At 43.6% G+C, this 18,227-nt stretch overlaps 1 protein-coding gene across 4 annotated transcripts; it reads right to left on the bottom strand.

The window, feature by feature from the left end:
- Positions 1-3,310: 3,310 nt before the first annotated feature.
- On the bottom strand, positions 3,311-17,719 carry Rnasel (ribonuclease L). Of its 4 annotated transcripts, XM_031384996.1 has the most exons (8): positions 14,697-14,737; positions 13,687-13,732; positions 11,442-13,027; positions 10,683-10,768; positions 9,011-9,225; positions 8,131-8,263; positions 5,326-5,459; positions 3,311-3,885 (listed from the first exon to the last, which is right to left on the bottom strand). In XM_031384996.1, exons 3-8 carry the CDS (start codon positions 12,916-12,918, stop codon positions 3,714-3,716), a joined length of 2,217 nt encoding a protein of 738 aa, XP_031240856.1. In that variant the 5' UTR covers positions 12,919-13,027; positions 13,687-13,732; positions 14,697-14,737; the 3' UTR covers positions 3,311-3,713. The 4 variants fall into 4 exon arrangements, with proteins under 4 accessions (XP_031240856.1, XP_031240862.1, XP_031240858.1 ...); XM_031385002.1 differs by lacking the exons at positions 13,687-13,732; positions 14,697-14,737 and adding an exon at positions 17,598-17,719; XM_031384998.1 differs by lacking the exon at positions 13,687-13,732 and having other exon boundaries at positions 14,697-14,796.
- Between the last annotated feature and the right edge of the window lie 508 nt (positions 17,720-18,227).

The following is an 18,227-nucleotide window of genomic DNA, read 5'->3' as shown; positions in this document are numbered from 1 at the left end:
CTTTAAGTAAGTCCATTTATGTGGTCTGTCACATTTCTTGACTTACATATGTTGAACCATCTCTGCATGATGGGGATAAATCCAAGACAGTCATGGTGGGAAATCATTTAGATGTGTCTCCATTTGCAAGTATGTCACAGAGTATTTTTGAGTTTACGTTCATGGGAGATATTAGTGTCATTTTCTTCTTTTGTTGTTTCTTTTACCTGGTTTTGGTATTAGAGTGATAGTAGCTTAATGGAAGGATTTTTTGGAGTGCCTCTTCTGTCACCAACATGACCCGAGCATGAGCTGGACAAGAAAGACACCAATGGGCATGCTAGCTAAAAAGGGGAAAACCCTCAAGGTCTCAACCTTACACAAAGAACTACATGTAACTTCAAATAACTATGTAACTACAAGTAACTAAGGAATGGCAAGAGGGGGAGAAATGGTCTTCCCCAGGGAAGAGCACACCAGTTGGTTATCTAATACCAAAAGGTCAGCACTGAAAACATACACATAAAAGTAACATTCTACAGACTGAGCAGGGTGTATTTATATATTCAGGAGTATTATATTGCTATTCATATTGTCATATATATTGTCATATATATCATATATGCATATGTTCAAATATATATATTATGTATATATACTCATATACAAGTATATGAGTATATATGTATATATGAGTATATATGTCATATATATGAGTATATATATGTGTGTACATATATATATACACATATATACATACTCATGACCTCTTCATTTGTTGATAAATATATCAATTAATCATTAGTTGATATATATTGATATTGATAATTAATATATAGATCAATGAAAAAGAGGACATGAATTTAAGAGCAAGGAGGGGTATATGGAGGGGTTTGAAGGAGGTAAGGGAAGAAGAAAGCAATGTAGACATGATCTCAAAAAACCAAAAACAAAAAAACTTAAGTCAAGCACTGACTATGTGGGGAAATTTGTTCTTCTGATATTGGCAGTGTGGGGCTTTCTAGGAGAGCTGTGTGACTAAATTATCTAAAGGACACTTTAAATTCTATTGTTCCAGAAGCAAATTTCTATCCTTAAGCATAAAAAGTAGTTGTAAAGGACACTGTGTCTCTTATGAAAACAAAGTCCATTCCATTTTCAGCAGAGCCAGGAGATGGCTTTGGGCGTGTGTCTGTCCAGCTCTCAACTTAGAGTTCTTATGCGGGGCATCATTTATATAGTACACAAGATAGAAATAATAGCTTTTCTCTAACATATTCAACAGGTGGAGCTTAGAAATTTTATCCACATAGCTTCTTGAAAGCCTACAAACTGAAAATTCATAAGTAAAATAGTTTCACACAACAAAGTTAGTAATGGGGCAACGACTGATAGCTGGGCGGGATGGGTTGAGTCTCCACCACTAGTCTACTCCTGTGTATTTAATATCTCTCCTTTCCTTCTCAATCAAAGCATAGCTATCTATTAAAGTTCCTGGGAACTGCTGATTCATCTATCACAAGTCACTGACAGAAAATCCAATGTAATGAAATGATTCAAAATTTTTATTGAGTATTCTTCACATGTGGACATTTTGATTGACATATCCAAGTCAGACAACAAAGCTCAATTTTAAAACCTTTCTAAGTTTTAAATTTTAAATTTTAAAGCCATTTTTAAGCTATTACTTGGTTTCTTCCAGAGAACTTTAACTCCTTAAAATGACAGCCACCTATCTGCTTCCAGATGCCTCCTTTTGGAAGGGATCTAAGATAGTATTTAATTCCCATTCCAAAAGCTCCATTTTAGCCACGTTGATGATAGGTGAAAAGAACATGTCACACCAGAAAGGCTGTCCAAATCAAGACAGAGACAACTCCATGCCATACGCCTAGAGTAAATAGAAATATTTCTACCTTACTTTCCTCATTGCCAAAATAAAGATCACAGTGCTTACCTTACAGTACTGTTTTCAAAACAAAATTAAATTTAAAAATATGTAGATATAATGTGTAAATTCTAAAGTACCATACAATTTGTCATCATCACCATCATCATCCATGTACAAAAATGGTCCACTGGTTATTCAGTAAAGATTTATCAAGCATTCCCACAGAGCAAACGTTTTTTTACTAAGCAGTAAAGATACAAAGGCCCTAAAAGAATAGGGCTTTGATTGATGGAGGGCTGGGACACAAAAGGACAAAGTAGAATGAAGCATGCACTGAGGTGATTGTGTGTCAGAGAGCTTAGAGAGAGCACCCCAATAGAACATTGCACCACGGAACATGGGAAGTGAGGGAAGATGAGGGCTCCCGAGTGGACACCAGAAGGAGCTGCTTCAGTTTAGATCCAGCATCAAGAAAACACACCCATGTCATTCTTCTGGGGGTATTCAATGCACTTCACAGTCCTGGATCCAGGGCCAGCTCAGAAGTGTTCAATGCACTTCACAGTCCTGGATCCAGGGCCAGCTCAGAAGTGTTCAGTGCACTTCACAGACCTGGATCCAGGGCCAGCTCAGAAGTGTTCCAATCCTTTCAGACAAGCTTTCTCCACCTCAGCACCACTGATATGTTGTCTGCTTAGTGTGGCATTGTGGGTAGCTGCTTCATGCATCCCTGGAATGTTTGCTGGCATCGCTGGTTCCTCCTTCCTCAATGCCAGTAGTGCTATCCTCCCTCCCCCATCCATGACACTAATAAATGACCCTCAAGTGAGAGCTATTACCTTGAAGTCATGAGACACGGGTACAGATGCTTCCAGAAGGAATGGAATCCATTTAACTAGAACCTAGGCTTATACAACGCCCAGCAAATACTGACACTTCTCTGAAGCCCTTTTGGTATACGTAAGCCTGTTCTGGAATTTCATCCAGAAGAGATGCTATATGAAGCCCCCATGTGAGAGGCAACAATAACATTGTGTCTTTTCTTTTCTTTCTTTCTTTTTTTGAACAGTGCTTTGCACAGATTGTGTGATCCTGGGCAAGTCACTCAGATTCTCTGAGCCTCAGTTCTTTAATGGAGACAATAATTCTGTTCTGTAAGCTCAATGGAAGGATTAAATGAGATAAATATAAAACATACAGCCACGGGAGTCTTGACGCTCATCTCTTTGGGGCAATTAAGACTTAGAATCATGCTGGTGGGCATGACTCAGTGGCTAGAGATACTTGCCACATAAGCCTCACAACACGAATTCAATCCCTGGAACCCATATAAAGGCAGAAAGAGAAAACCAACTCCACAGCTGCATCCCCCTCTCCTCTCCTCTTCTCTCCTCTTCTCTCTCTTGCTGTCTCTCTCTCTCTCTCTCTCTCTCTCTCTCTCTCTCTCTCTCTCTCTCTGTCTCTCTCTCTCTCTCTCTCTCTCTCTCTCACACACACACACACACACACACACACTAATGTTTTTTTTAAACAAAATCTTAACAGAAGGCTCTCCCAGTTCTATCTACTAAAATGGAGTAGTATAGTTTTGTAGTAGACTGCTTTGTGACCGTACAAATGTGTAGAACTTACTGTATCAGAAACTGACACAATGGCTATCTAACCATTGCCCACAAAGCAACCAGACTGCTTAAGAGAGCAGAAATGTACAACTTGCCAAGAACTATACTGATTGAAAAAATGGTCCCATGAACTGGCAAGACTCAGGTCTGCATGACTCCTGGTCCCATGAACTGGCAAGACTCAGGTCTGCATGACCCCTGGTCCCATGAACTGGCAAGACTCAGGTCTGCATGACCCCTGGTCCCACTGCCTCTGGCACACCGAGGCATGGTGGAGCCTGAGGAAAGTGTTTTCTGTATTCCGTTCCCTTTAGTTTCTTGTAGATATAGATTACGAGATCTGGAAATGTCTCCTGAAAATAACGAGAGGGGTCTCCAAGTATCTCCTTCATTCTGAAACGAAACATAAATAGGTCAGCCTAAAGGCCCATGTGCTCTTCCTCCTTCTTAGAGTAAGCCCTGGCAGCTTGCTGGACTTGAGTCTAGCAGGAATAATAAGGACTTTGGAATCTGATGATAAGATGCTTCCTGACTCTTTAATAGGCATGCAACTTAGTCTTTCTGAACTTGTTTGCTCATTCATAAAAATGGTAATAGCACAAGGAGCAGGGAAGATCCTCACAAGGCCCTCCCCTAGATGAGGACACAGGAGGAGTTGGAGGGGAGAGGGAGGGGTGGGAATTACGTAAAGACAGTAGCTAGGTACAAAATTCTGAAAAAATACATGAATTAAACAAAATGGTAATAATGGTAAAATAATACTACAATCCCTTATATATAATCTCTAGTAATAAAAAAGAAAACATTCTGAACTGCAAAGTGGTGTGTGCGTGTGTGTGTGTGTGTGTGTGTGTGTGAGTGTGTGGAGGGATAGGGGTATGAGTATGTATGTGAGTGTGCATGAGTGTGTGTGTGAATATGTATGAGTGTGTGTGTGAGTGTGCGTGAGTATGTGGAGGGATAGGGGTGTGAGTATGTATGTGAGTGTGTGTGAGTGTGTGTGAGTGTGTGGAGGGATGGGGTGTGAGTATATATGTGAGTGTGTGTGTGAATGTGTATGAGTGTGTGTGAGTGTGTGTGAGTGAGTGTGTGTGTGGAGGGATGGAAGTGTGAGTGTGTAAATGAGTATGTATGTGATAGTTGTGTGTGTATGAGTGTGTGTGTGAGTGTGTGTGTGTGTGTTTGGAGAGATGGGAGTATGAGTGTATATATGAGTGTGTGTGTATGAGTGTGTGTGTGAGTGTGTGTGTGTGTGTGTTTGGAGAGATGGTAGTATGAGTGTATATATGAGTGTAAGTGTGTGTATGTGAGTGTGTGTGTATGGAAGGATGTGAGTGTGAGTATATATATGAGGGTGTGTGGGTGGGTGTATAAGAGTGTGTGTGAGTGTGAGTGTGTATATGAGTATGTGTGTGTGTGTGTGTGTGTGTGTGTTTGCAGCTAACGTTTCTTGACAGCATAGGTGATTTAATTAATGTAGGGCTATATCCAACCTTTGTAAGCCCACATTTGCTTTACACAGTGGCCCTGTCTTCTGTGCTTATTCACACAGAAAGTTTCTTCTGTTCAATAGAACTCAGCAAAGCTAAAAAGGAGGCGTGTCTGTAATTGATGATAAAACCAAAAGGGTCTTACTGTGCAGTCTGGCTGGCCTGGAACTTAATGTGCAGACCAGGCTGACCTCTCCCTCTGCCTCCTGATTTCTGGAATTAAAGGCCGCAACTTGCTTTTCTGTATCAAAGCAAGTTTTCTTCTCTCCATACAGACTTAGAAGTGGATTTTCTAATTGTTCTTGGTCCACGAATAACTAACATAGATGAAAGCAACACTTACTCCTTATTTTTTTCCTCATTGATGTGTTCTCCTATATTCCGAATAAACTTCAGTAGATCACCTACAGTATCCTGATAAAGGTTTTGGCGCCTTTTATAGAAACTATTCATTTCATCCATAACATATTTGTTGATCTAAAAAAATAAAACATTAGTCCAAGATATGATGACAACATAAAACAAATCCTGATAGTAGGTTAGTATCAGAAGGCCAAACACAAATCTGATGCCCTCGACTGAGGGACAAAGCAGACAGACAGAAACAAATGAAAGTGCATGGTACACAGAGCATGCTACACAACCCCGTGTGGTACATGGTACACAGAGCATGCTACACAACCCCGTGTGCTTGTGCTGCGTTTGAATGTGTGATTGTAAGTTACTAATTTCACTTTTGTCTGTACTTATCAAGTTTCCAAGAAATTGTGCCGATTAAAAACCTTTGTGGGAGTGTTAACTAGTCTAACCACTATGAAAATCAGTATTGAGGTTCTTCAAAAACCTAAAACTACACCTACCATAAGAACAGCTACAATTCTGCTGAGTATTCACCCAAATGACTCTCAGTAAACATATCACAGGGATATTGAAGAACTGCTCACAGTAACCAGGACATGGAGCCAACCTAGGTGTCTCTCAATAGTGAAATGGTTAAAGAAAATGTGGTTTGTGCATACGATGGAATCTTTTCAACCATAAAAAGAACAAAGTTATGTCATTTGCATGAGAACTGACAAAAATGGAGATAGTCATAACAAGCAAATTAAGTCACTCTCAGATAACATGAGATTTTGCTTAGATATATAAAACCATGTATATATATTTGAGATGAAAATCAAAAGAAAAACTGTCTCTAGACAACAGGGACTCAGGAAGGGGACTGTGAGTGAAGGTCACTGGGGCAATATGTTCAAGGCATATCACCTATGTGGTGGTTTGAATAGGTTTGCCCTCATAGACTTCTGTGTTTGAGTGCTTGGCCCATAAAGAGTGGCACTGTTAGGAGGTGTGGCCTCATTGGAGGAGGTGTGGATTTTTTAGAGAAAGTTTGTTACTGTGGAGGTAGGGCTTTGAGGTCTTAGATGTTCAAGCTATGCACAGTGTGAAATAAATCCAGTCCCCTTCCGCTGTCTGTGGATCAATATGTAGAACTCTTAGCTCCTTCTACAGCATCATGCCTGCCTGCACACTGCCATGCTTCCCACAATGATGATAATGGACTAAACCTCTGAAACTGTAATCCAGCCGAAATTAATTGTTTTCCTTTATAAGAGTTGCCTTGGTCATAGTGTCTCTTCCCACCAATAAAACCCTAACTAAGACAATATACATGTACAAAAATGTCTTTACTTTCAAGTTTTTCTGTTTCTAAAAATTTAAAGTTTGAGCTAAAGTCTTGTAGGAGTGGTTCTGATGCCAAGGTCCTGTTTCCCAATTGGTTCTTGATCTATCATTAAAGACGTCATGGACTAATTGCTGGGCAGAAAGAATTGGCAGAACTTCTGGGTCCCTACAGGCAAGCAACAGATGCAGGAGAGAGAAGGGGAGTTCGACATGCTTTGAAGAGAGAAAAGCCAAGCAGCCATGTGAGATCTCGGTCAGAGTGGTCACAGGCCACTTCTACATGCAGGTGGTTGGGGCTGTTGAGCAGTGACTAAATGTTACTGAACAACTAAAGTTGAGGGTAGATGGAGAGGTGTGGAGCTAAGAGTATTGATAAGGGTATGCTTCTCCAGGCAGAATATAAGTGGTGCCTAGCAACTGGGCCAAAAAGGCAAGTTGAAATTGAACAACTGTGTGTCTGTGTTCTTCATCTGTGGATCCAATATTCTCTGGGTGGGGGCTGGTAGCTCAGTCTGTTATTGGAGTAAAGGTAGGATAGCAAAAGCTCCACATAACATGTCTCATACACACGCATTTGGCAAAGGGTCCTGGCACATATACTCCATACCAAGAGCTAACAAGACAGTGGCTATCTCTGGCCCCAACAGAACTTGTAGACTAACAGTAAAAATATATATTAAGCCAGCAATTACAAGTGGAGGAGGGTGAAGCAGAGGCCTAAGAGAGAGAAGCTGCTGGTCTCAAAGACCTGAAGATCATGGATTCACCCAGGATGCTTTAACTGTGTTTGTGGGACACCCACCATATACCACACTGCATCATCTTTGCAGATAGCTCAGCCCCACGGGGAGTATGAGTATTCTTTTTTAGGGTGCCCAGACCATGATGCTAGCTTAAATCATAATTAAATTTGAGAAATGTTTATAAATTTACAACATTGAAAGTTTTATAATAAAGACTAGATTAAGATGATGATTTATTTTATAGAGCTCCCCTAAATTTGGAAGAATTTGTCTTGAAGAGGAAATATTTGAAGGGTCATCTTTTCTTCATAACATGTTGTCACAACACAGTGTAAGTTCCTGGAACTGAGGCTGCTCACAGACAGCAGAAGTGTCCAGTCTGTCCTAGGCTATGGCTTCATGGTAGAGAGCCTCTTTGGCTTAGGCTTACTTAATCAGTTGTTATCACAATAGGACTTTTGACCAGACTTCAAGGAGTGGGTAATGGGCTGGATCAAGGTCATCCTAAAGCAGAACTTGAATGACAGTGTTTTCGGGGCCCTGAACTCTGAAGAAAGGAGCAAAGACCCAAAAGAGTCAAGAGGGCTCATTGGAGGAAAGAAAATTACTCCATTCACTTCCTGGTAGCAACAGTCTGGTATATAAAATAAGTTAGAAATGGCAGCATGTACTGTTAGACACACTCTTGTTCCTAGACCACAGGAGGGAAGTGTTCCTACCTTAGATGTCCACTGATCAAAGCTTCGGGAAGGCTCGAGTAGCTGAGGCTGCAGCAGTTTGAGAAGCTCACTTTTACTCTTTCGTACTTTGATGTCAGATTCATTTCCTACTTTCCGAAGTGTTCCAAAGCGACTGAGAATGATAGAATTATCATGGTCATTCTATATTTTCCAAAAAGGAGAAAAGTGATATGCTTTGATTTTTAATAAAATTTCTACATACTGGAAGAGGCCTCCCTGTTACTGTCCACTTATTCTTTAGTAATTAAAACCAGAAACCCAGGGGCTGGAGCAATGGCTCAGCAGTTAAGAGCACTAACTGCTCTTCCAGAGGTCCTGAGTTCAATTCCCAGCAAGCACATGGTGGCTCACAGCCATCTGTAATGGGATCTGATGCCCTCTTCTGGTGTGGTGTGTCCGAAGACAGTGGCAGTGTATTCATATAAAATAAATAAATAAATATTTTTTAAAAAAACACACACACAGAAACCTACAGGTCATCACCTCTCCCAAGGACAAACCTTCAATGATGCTGAGGTGAGAGAAAAGCCTATGCCTGCTGATTCCCAGCCCTGACAGTAGCCCACATCACTTCTTCCTCTCCATAGAAAAGCCTGCAGCACAGTGGTTCTCAACCTGTGGGCTGCAACCCCTCTGGGGTCGAAAGACCCTTTCACTGGGATCACATATCAGATATCCTGCATATCAGATATTTACATTACAGTTCATAACAGTAGCAAATTTACAGTTATGAAGTAGCAAGGAAATAATTTTATGGCTGGGGGAGGGGTCACCACACCATGAAGAACTACATTAAAGAGTCACAGCACTAGGAAGGGTTGAGAACCGCTGCTTTAACACACATCCAACTTCTACTTACTTCTCCCAAGTCCAAAAGAAAGGATGGGCAAGTAGGTCCATCAGACAGTTCTTTACATCAGACAGTTTTTCCCCAGGAGAAAACAGGCAATGAATGAGGTCCTTAGTCTCCTCGTCTGGAGACGCTGTAAGCAACTCTTCATCACTCTGAGCCTTTAGTGTCTCAAAGGGGATCTCACCTCTCTTTACCACATAGAGAACCAGCCGTCCAAGATCCTGCACAGAAGCCATAAACTGAGCCAATGGGTAACCTTGAATGATTTGAGAGTTAATATCTCGATTGTCAACTTCATTGGACAGAGGTCTGCTCCATCAAGCCCTCACTTCCAGCCTGAGCTGAAACCTCTGAGTCCATAATCTAAACAAACCCTTCCTTATTTAACTTCTCAGAGCGACGCAAAAGTAGTCAGTACAGTGTGGAAGTGGAAGATGGGATATTTCAAGGAACCTGTGGGCTGTATTTCTGTGGTCCCATGGTGTCATGGTTAACACCCTGAACTCCAAATCTACAGGATTCTGGGGGAGAAAGGCTAAACTCTGTGCACAAAGAGTTTAAGGCAACATGTGGCCCACACAGCTTAGGTTCCTTAAAGATAATCCTGGTCCAGAGTTGATGGGATAGACTTGTTGGCAGCAGAAGATTCTACCTAGGTCTTGAATGTTCTGACAGAATATCAGTAAGTCGAGAAAGGGAGGAAGTTTTAAACAAAGGGGACAGCCTTGAGAACAGCTAGGAACTGGATCCAGCACTATGTGAGGCAGCAGATAATGGAGTCATACCCAGTCAGGTACAACACAGCTCTAGCCGAGGGAACTAGGCTTCAGGAGGGCAGAGAAATAGGCACAAGAGACAGCTACACTAGATACCAAGGGGGAAGAAGTGAAATTAGAAGCCACCAAACCCAGAACCAAAGCTATTGGCCATTGGTTACTATCCAGGATAAGATTGCCCAGCTGTTCCTGAACAAGCCTGGAAGCTCCCCTACACAGAACCTAGCTCTGTGTCCTCTCAGGAGCATGTTATGGTCTTTACACTTCTGCTGAGCCCTGTCTCCTCCAAGCCTGAAGGCTGACCTCACCTCTCCCAGGAATTGTCTGGTTCCTGGGTCTCTGGATTTTCTTTGGTGCTCAGTGGGTGAGTTTGAATAGAGTTGGGAGGAAATCTCACTTGCTTTTTCCTTAGGCAGAAAACTGTTTGAAGAAGGAACCTTTCAGATGTTCAGATATGCCTCCCAGAAGTCCTGGAAGAGGCGTCTCCTCTGTTAGTTACTTACCTAGCTAGTGGAGGGAGAAGGAAAAAGTTAGAGATAAAGAAAGGGGCCACAATGAAAGGTGACTCCATGCCGGCTATTATACCCAGTTATTATCCCTATTCCTCTGCCCCATGAAAGTTCTCCTGTAGGAGAAACACATGGAAATGCCACTGCATGCAAGGGAGAGAGGACAGCAAACAAGATGGAGGAAGCCTTGGGAAGTCTTTTCTTCTGAGTTAAAATAAGTTCTCTGCCTGGCCATGGGAAGTGAGGTAATGAACAAACAAGGAAGCAGAGAACAGGGAAGGTTAACTCGAGCACAGAAATTACCTCCAAGTCTCTCTCGACCACCTGTGACTCGAGCACAGAAATTACCTCCAAGTCTCTCTCGACCACCTGTGACTCGAGCAAAGAAATTACCTCCAAGTCTCTCTCGACTGCCTGTGACTCTTCCTTCCATTGGATGCTCTGATCAAAATCAGCCAGCCGAACAGCTTTCTTGGAATCTAAGGGACAGTTTCAGAGGTGCATTAAAAAATATGGAGGGATAATCAAATCACATAAATAAATATGTAACATGTTATACAACCTATCCTCTCTGAAGAGCAATAATAATGCACTTTGCTCCTATACAGCCTCGTTTGATCTATTGGACATCTGTCGAGAGCAGGGCATACATTCTGTTTTTTATAGGGCAGACAGTAAGAAAAGATGAGGGTGAAGTTAACCAGATATCCACTCCCACAGCTCCCAGGGCACAGCACTATAAAGGGGCTGGTGGCCATAGTTCAGGTTGTATCCTATGGCTCACTAACAAAGTTCTGAGTTTAATGATGACTTGGCCTTGACTTCCATTCAGTTAATCCCACAGGCCCCAAGCTACTCTGATACTTTAAGCTACCATCATAGGTCAGAGATGTGCTGGTTCAGAGCCACTCTTCAGCTCCCTTCAGGACCTCCTTCCTTCTTAAAGGGGCTACTGAGTCCCCAGAAAGATGAATGAGGGCATGATAGAAGCTGAGAATGAGAGCTAAAGGTGTCAAGTCATGAATTCCGCCTATGAGAGAAGAGCCCTGCTAATCTCCATGGCTACCAGAAATAAATCTGCACTCATTACAAATCTCTTAGACTGTGATGTTCTATCACAGCCCCACATACAAGACTGTCATAGGGCCTCACCTATTAAGATGTTTTGTGGTTGCAGGTCCTGATGGGCGTATCCATGCAAGTGTAGTTTTTGAACACCCTTAAATATAGACGATAGAATGCTGTGGGCAAACTTATCTTCCCCATTCTCCACAGGTTCTTCTCTGGGTTCATTCAGGAACTCTTCCAGTGTCCACTCACACAGGGACACACACACATATAAACAGCCCTTGTGGTCTTCACTTCCATAGAGAGCCACTAAGTTACTGTGGTCGCGGCAGTTCCGCAAACAAGAGACTTCCTTATATCCCCGGGTGCTATTCTCATGGAAGACCTTGACAGCCACCTCTTGATTGTCATAGATCCCTAGGTAGACGGCCCCTTCGGAAGTGCCAGCTATTTTATAGTCAATGTGCAGGAAGATCTTGAGTTTGCCAATCATGGGTCGAGTCATACTGTGGAGTCTTTTCAAGGCTTCCCCCCAACGTGAACTATGAGGCAACCAGTCTCCAGCAGGAGGGTTGGTGTTACGTTTAGCTTCATAAAAGAGAAGAAGGTCTACAAGGCAATGGTCATAATTCCTCTTCGCTATCCCAATAAGATCGCCACACTTGATATCGGCTCCCTTTTCAAGAAGCAACTGGGCAATTTCTTTCAGTTTGAGTTCAACAGCAATTAGCAGAGCTGTCTTGCCATCGCTATCCCTGTCATCCATGTTTATGCCCTCCTGACTCAGGAGCATCTGCACCAAACGAGTGTGCTTCCTCTCCACTGCTGAGATCAGGGGTGTCTTCCCTCTTTCTCCTCTCACGTTCACATCAGACCCCTGTTGAATCAAAATTGAGGTAATCTCCTCTACATGTTTACAATCATGGTTCAGCAGAGTACGGATCAAGGCATTTCTGCCCATGTTGTCCCGAGCATCGACTTCTGCCTTCATTTCGTTGAGGAGAATTCTCAGGACTTCCAGGTGCCCATGCTCAGCAGCGCTCATGAGAGCTGTGGCGCCTCCTTTCTTCAATCGCATTTTGTCTTTCGTTGTCTGCCGTCTCAAATTCACGTTGGCTCCCTTATCAAAAAGGAATCTTAAAGCTTCAACCTTACCATACTCAGCAGCTTCCATGAAAGCCGTAAATCCATTCTCATCACACTCATTGATGTCTGCACTATGAGAGAGGAGAATCTCGAGCAGGCTCACATCTCCACGGATCCCAGCAATGATGAAGGGGGTGGCCCCATTATTCTTCCTCCGTTGAGGGTCAGCACCATGACTAAGCAGGAGTTTCACAATGTCTACCCTGCCAGCATCCACAGCAATATGCAAAGGTGTCCAGCCCCAATAGTTTTCACAGACATTGACATTAGCCCCTTGTTCTAACAATTGCTGGACCCTGACAACATCTCCCTCTTCAACAGCTTTGATCAACAGAGGATCATCTTTGCCAACGGTCCTCTGACCACCCGCGAATGAGGACCCACCCTGAGGTGTGTAATGGTCCGTGGTCTCCATGATAGTCAGTGCCTTTTTCTTGAGAAATGAACACGTGTGTTTCTTTGGGACTCGAAGAGAATCTCGGGGTAGGAATTGGGCTGATATGTTCTGTCTTCTGACATCTCAGCTGTACATGAATAAAGAGGGGAACTTTGTCACTTCAGACAAGAAAAAAAAATCACCTGGCTCAGAACTCAGCTTTACCTGTATAGAGTCTTTCTAAACACATTTACTTGCTTAATTAATAATTTATTAGATGTATAAAATATACAAAATGTAGATTATGAATAGAGGTAAATTTAAACTGAGGAAATTATTGCTCCATGGACTCACACACTCAAAGAGACTACTCCATGCTTAGTATGTGTGTATCCCAACAAGATCCCACACTTGATATCGGCTCCCTCTTCACAAAGCAACTGGATGATCGCCTTCAGTGTGAGTTCAACAGCACTTAGCAGAGCTGTCTTGCCCTTGCTATCTCTGTCATCCATGTTTATACCATACCATGTAATATTTACCACACGTGTATAGATTTCTTTCCAGGCTGGGCTCAGGCTAAGTGACACACTTACCTGCTTATTTCACTCTTCTAATCTTAAATATTTTAATGTTTGAAATGATATTTTAAGAATTAAAACAACCCTGAATGATGTTGTGGGAAATTTAGTTCATTTTAATCTAGTTTTCCTGTTACAGATTTCTTATAATAGACATTCTAAAATTTCATGACTAGTCATGAAAACTAACTCCTTTTTTTCTCCAGTATTCTACAATTGTACTTACCTGTAACTGGCAGCTTCTGGGGGTAGTGGGAGGTGTATGCAAGCTCCTTTAAGAAGAAAAGTGGATTTCTTTGTCTTGGTCCATCTGACTTTCTTTATCCCAGGTGAGGCTTATCACCCCACACTCTCTGCTCTTTCTGTTCGTTCTCTCCGTAACCCTTCCTGTTTTTATTGAAGCCCCATACTCACTGCTCTTTCTGTTCGTTCTCTCCGTAACCCTTCGTGTTATTATTGAAGCAGTGTGGTTGAAAAAAACCGTGAAGTATGAACTCAGCTTTGAGTTTCTGGGCATGTCTTTTGACTGTCATTTCCTGGTTGCACATTCATAAACGGCTGACTCACAATTGTGTTTCCTCAACAGGAGGACAACAGTAAACAGGGCCACTGCAGACAGTGTCTTAGGGAGTGTAGCTAATACTCCCCCCACACCCACTCAGCCATGTCCCCCACAAGGAGTGTCACTTAGCCCAGGAGTCTCACTCAGCTCCAGGTTTACCAGTTCATTCATCAGGCATCCCTTGTTAACCTGCACATCTGATTAGCTGTACCCGCTACAACGTGTACAAAACCCCCTTCTTTGAGATCTACATCTGCAGTACTTTCTGAATACCAAGCACGGAAGTTGTTGTCCAAAGCATTTGCATAATGGGCCCTAACCGCCTCTGGCTGCGAGGTGGGTTGGTGTAACGTAAGGGAGCAAAGGAGGAAAGAAAATCAGGGGATGCTGGGAGGAAAAAGCTCAGTCCAGAATGGAACCCTGCTGCTGGGGAGCCTGCGTTCACTTTCATTTTCTCCTTCTTTGTTCCAGAGCTGCCCCAGAATCAGAGGACCTAAATAAACAGCGTGTGCGCCGTGACAGCACCTTAGGCAGAAGTGCTCGTGACCACAGGGCAGCTGTCCAGTTGCCATCAGTTCCAGCTCCCCAATCCTCCAGACCTCTTCATCCCCGCCCCCACCCAGCCCAAGAGATTAGGCAAGGAGCCACTCCTCAGCCAGCTCTCCCTAGCCTACCTTCCCCTCCTCTTCTCAGCAGCAGTTTGGCAGCAACAACCCTGAAAGAAAACACTTCCTTATGGGGAGTCGCTGAACTATCAGGGCGGAGCCAAGAAAGGAGTGGAAAAAAAAAAAAGGAAGAACAGATGGCATGGGTGCAGGGTCAGTCAGGGCACAGCCTGAGCAATCTGCACCCCGTGGAGGAAGATAAGGGCTATCCCCTGACCTCGGAGGACAGATATGATAGGCATCAGTGCTCTCTCCTTTCAGGTTATAGGAACCAATCACTGTGTCTTCACCCATCACTCTGTGTCTTCTCTGTTATCACAAGTCTCCTGTGTGCTTGGAAGGAAACAAGGAAAGGGGCACATAATCCACTATGTAGTCATCTTGTCTTAGTTAGGGTTTTACTGCTGTGAACAGACACCATAACCAAGACAACTCTTATAAGGACAACATTTAATTGGGGCTGGCTTACAAGTTCAGAGGTTCAGTCCATTATCATCAAGGTGAGAGCATGGCAGTGTCCAGGCAGGCATGGTGCAGGCAGAACTGAGAGTTCTACATCTTTATCTACAGGCTGCTAGGGAAAGATTGGCTCTCAGGCAGCTAGAATGAGGGTCTTAAAGCCCATGCCCACAGTGACACATCTAGTGCCTCACCTCCTAATAGTACTACTCCATGGGCTAAGCATATTCAAACCATCACACAGCTAATACATGGCAGGCAGAGTCTGTTGCCAGTGGGATACAGCAGCTTACTACACAAACCCAAAGCTCTGTGGGGAGATTGCTCCTTGGTGTGTGTGTGTGTGTGTGTGTGTGTGTGTGTGTGTGTGTGTGTGTCTGTTTGGCTGCCAGCTCTCTGCTTCTGCCTGTACATTCTTCCAGAGCTCAAACTCAGGTTACCAGGCTTGTCTGGTAAGCACCTTTACCTGCTGTGTCTCTATCTAGCTCCATAAGTATATTTAAAGGAAAAAGTGTATAGTAAGATTTCCAGGTAAGAAGTAGTGCCTGGCAGTCCTGATTCCTATGGGCTTCATGGGTACTGTCTTCCAGTATCTAGATACATCCCACTGTTTCTGATCTGTCTTCGTGTGTGCTATTTTGTTCTGAGAACTTCACAAGTAAAAACCCTGGGAAGCAAATCTTGTGATAGCTACTGTTTTTTACCCCCACTTTACAGCTAGAGAACCCAGGGAATAAAGTGGGTAAGTAGCTTGTTGTGCTTTGGAAACTGGGCTACATCACAGAGAAGGACACGCCCACCCTCCTTATCATTGAAGCCAGACAGGGAACCAAATCAACTGCATTATGTGCTGTGTCTTATGATGAAAACCCCACAGGGAAGAATAAAGTAAACATGGATGGGGGAACTCGGGGGAGGGTGGGGATAGAGTACTGGAATGAGAGTCCCTGAGACACAGGCAGTCAGTAAAGTGTCCACCCTGTGAGCACGGGGCCTGAATTCAATCTTAGAACCCACACTAAAAAGAAAGGAGACTCAGAGGCACGATCCCCAGCACCTAGGTAATAAAGATAGGTCATGATGGTGAGTCATGATCCCACGGCTGGGGGGTCAGAGAACAGAACAACCTCGGGACTTTCAACCAGTCAACCCGGTCTGCTTGGTAGGTTCTAAACCAATGAGTGCCTAAAGAAATGAGACTTGAGGTACACACACACACACACACACACACACACACACACACACACAGTTAAGTACCAGAATGGAGACTTTCCATAGGATGGTAGGTTCCGTAGTCTTTGTTCAGAAGATGACATTAGAGTGAAGTCTGGGGGAGGGCTCAGAAACACACTGCCTCAGTCGAGGCTGCGGGTACAAAGGACTCAAGGCCAGAACGGTCCTAGTGTAATCAAGGAACATCTTACAGACCAGCGAGAAATGAATGAATGGGAAGTAGGGGTGCAAGGCATGTCGGACCTTAGGGACCCTGGTAAGGACTTTGGATTCCGTTCTGAGCAAGATGGCCTCCAAAGCTGGGAAGTGGGGAGATGTTAAACTCTTTTTGGTCTTGGAGTGCCTCTTTCCTCAAGTAATAAACCACAACCAAAGTTAAGTCATAACTATGGAAAGCTCATGAGCGTGCACTTGTAACAGAGAGCTGAGTCTCAGACTCAGGTGGCTGACCAACAGGCAAGCAAGCACGCCGTCACTGTGCTTCATTTCCATTTGTTTATATGTAGACACCAGTCCCAGTTTCCTCTGTTGCTGTGGCAAGTCATTGATTAAAAGCAAGTTGGAGAGAAAGGGCTTATTTGGTTTGCAAGGTCTATACTGCAGCATCAAGGAAAAGCCAGAGCAGAAGTCAAGGCAGGAACTGAAGCAGAGACCATGAGGATGGTGTTTACTGACTTTCCTCATGGCCTGTTCAGCTTGTTTTCTTTCTATAACGTAGGACCACCTGCTCAGAGGTGACACCACCCACATTAATCATTAATCAAGAAAATGCCCCCCCCCCAGACGAACATACTTACAGGCTGAGCAGGTGGGCACAATACCCCGGTTAAGGGTCCCTCTTCCAGGTGACATCTAGTTCACAAAAACTAACCAGCTGTCTGACCATGGCTCTGAGCTGGCACTCAAAAGCCGTTCTGGTTTTGACAGCCACCTAAGCCACAAATCACTTATGAGTCAGCTGAGGCTTGCTAAATGGAGTGCCTAAAGTGTTCCCTTTAACGGAGACTGTTAGAATTAGGCAGCCAGTGTCAGCCCAGAGCATGTGATGTTCGCCCTGAGCAGATGAAGTGTCAAAGACTCCTAGAGAACACTGGCTCTCCGCCCCACCCAGAGCAGCTTGTGGGGAAGCCCAGGAAGCTTGCCTGTCATAAACAGCGTCGGAAGTTGCTACGAATAGGAAGAACTCCGCCCAGAAACCACTGAGCCTTGATTACATACATGATCCTGACAGGCTTGGACTATTCGGATGATCTAAGGTGCAAGGAAACAAAGATCCATGTGCAACTGGATGCTGGAAGCAAGAGAAATTCCATGACGGCCACTTTCACTATTGTTTTCTAGGAACCAGACAGAACAAAGGAGAGCTAGACTGTCGCAGAAAGCAGCAGTCACTCAGGTTAGCCAGCAGAGGGCGATATTCAGCTACTTTTGGCTGCTTTTGATCCTTATTACCAGTTTCCTTGTTTCTGTCTTGTTCCCCCACAGTGGTCATGGGATGGCTATTCTAATTGCTGCAGACATCTGTGGGACTACTTGTGTCTGGGAGAAGTAATTCTTACAGCCGCTGAGCAGAGCTGCCACGGTCGTTTTGCTCACATGTATGTGTGTTCTCTCATATTTAGAGTTGAGCCACAGTTGATATGTTGGAGAATAAGTTCCACTTACAAAAGAAGCCAGCTAGTCTGAATGGGTCATTTTGAAAAGCTAAGTATCATTTGCCACATTCTGAAAACTTCCCCCCAAAGAAGAGCTTTAAACAACCCAGACCAGATCCTGGAGTAGCTGCACATTTAAGCGATTTGTAAGAGGTAAGGCTGGCCCATTGGTCTGTTACTTTTTATTTATTTA

Source organism: Mastomys coucha, unplaced genomic scaffold, assembly GCF_008632895.1.
Source record: "Mastomys coucha isolate ucsf_1 unplaced genomic scaffold, UCSF_Mcou_1 pScaffold1, whole genome shotgun sequence".
In the NCBI taxonomy this organism is placed as follows: Eukaryota; Metazoa; Chordata; class Mammalia; order Rodentia; family Muridae; genus Mastomys; species Mastomys coucha.
The sequence above is the reverse complement of the archived record's forward strand: the minus strand, read 5'-3'. Positions and strand labels throughout refer to the sequence as shown.

Bases quoted from the DNA above. Each gene is read 5' to 3' on its own strand.
- Rnasel (XM_031385002.1), bottom strand. From the start codon at position 12,918: ATGGAGACCACGGACCATTACACACCTCAGGGTGGGTCCTCATTCGCG. The intron at 9,226-10,682 runs GTAATTTCTTTG...GCTTCTGTGCAG, and splicing joins CAGTCGAGAGAGACTTGGAG to GATCTTGGACGGCTGGTTCT. The intron at 3,886-5,325 runs GTAAGTGTTGCT...GTTTCGTTTCAG, and splicing joins AATGAGGAAAAAAATAAGGA to AATGAAGGAGATACTTGGAG.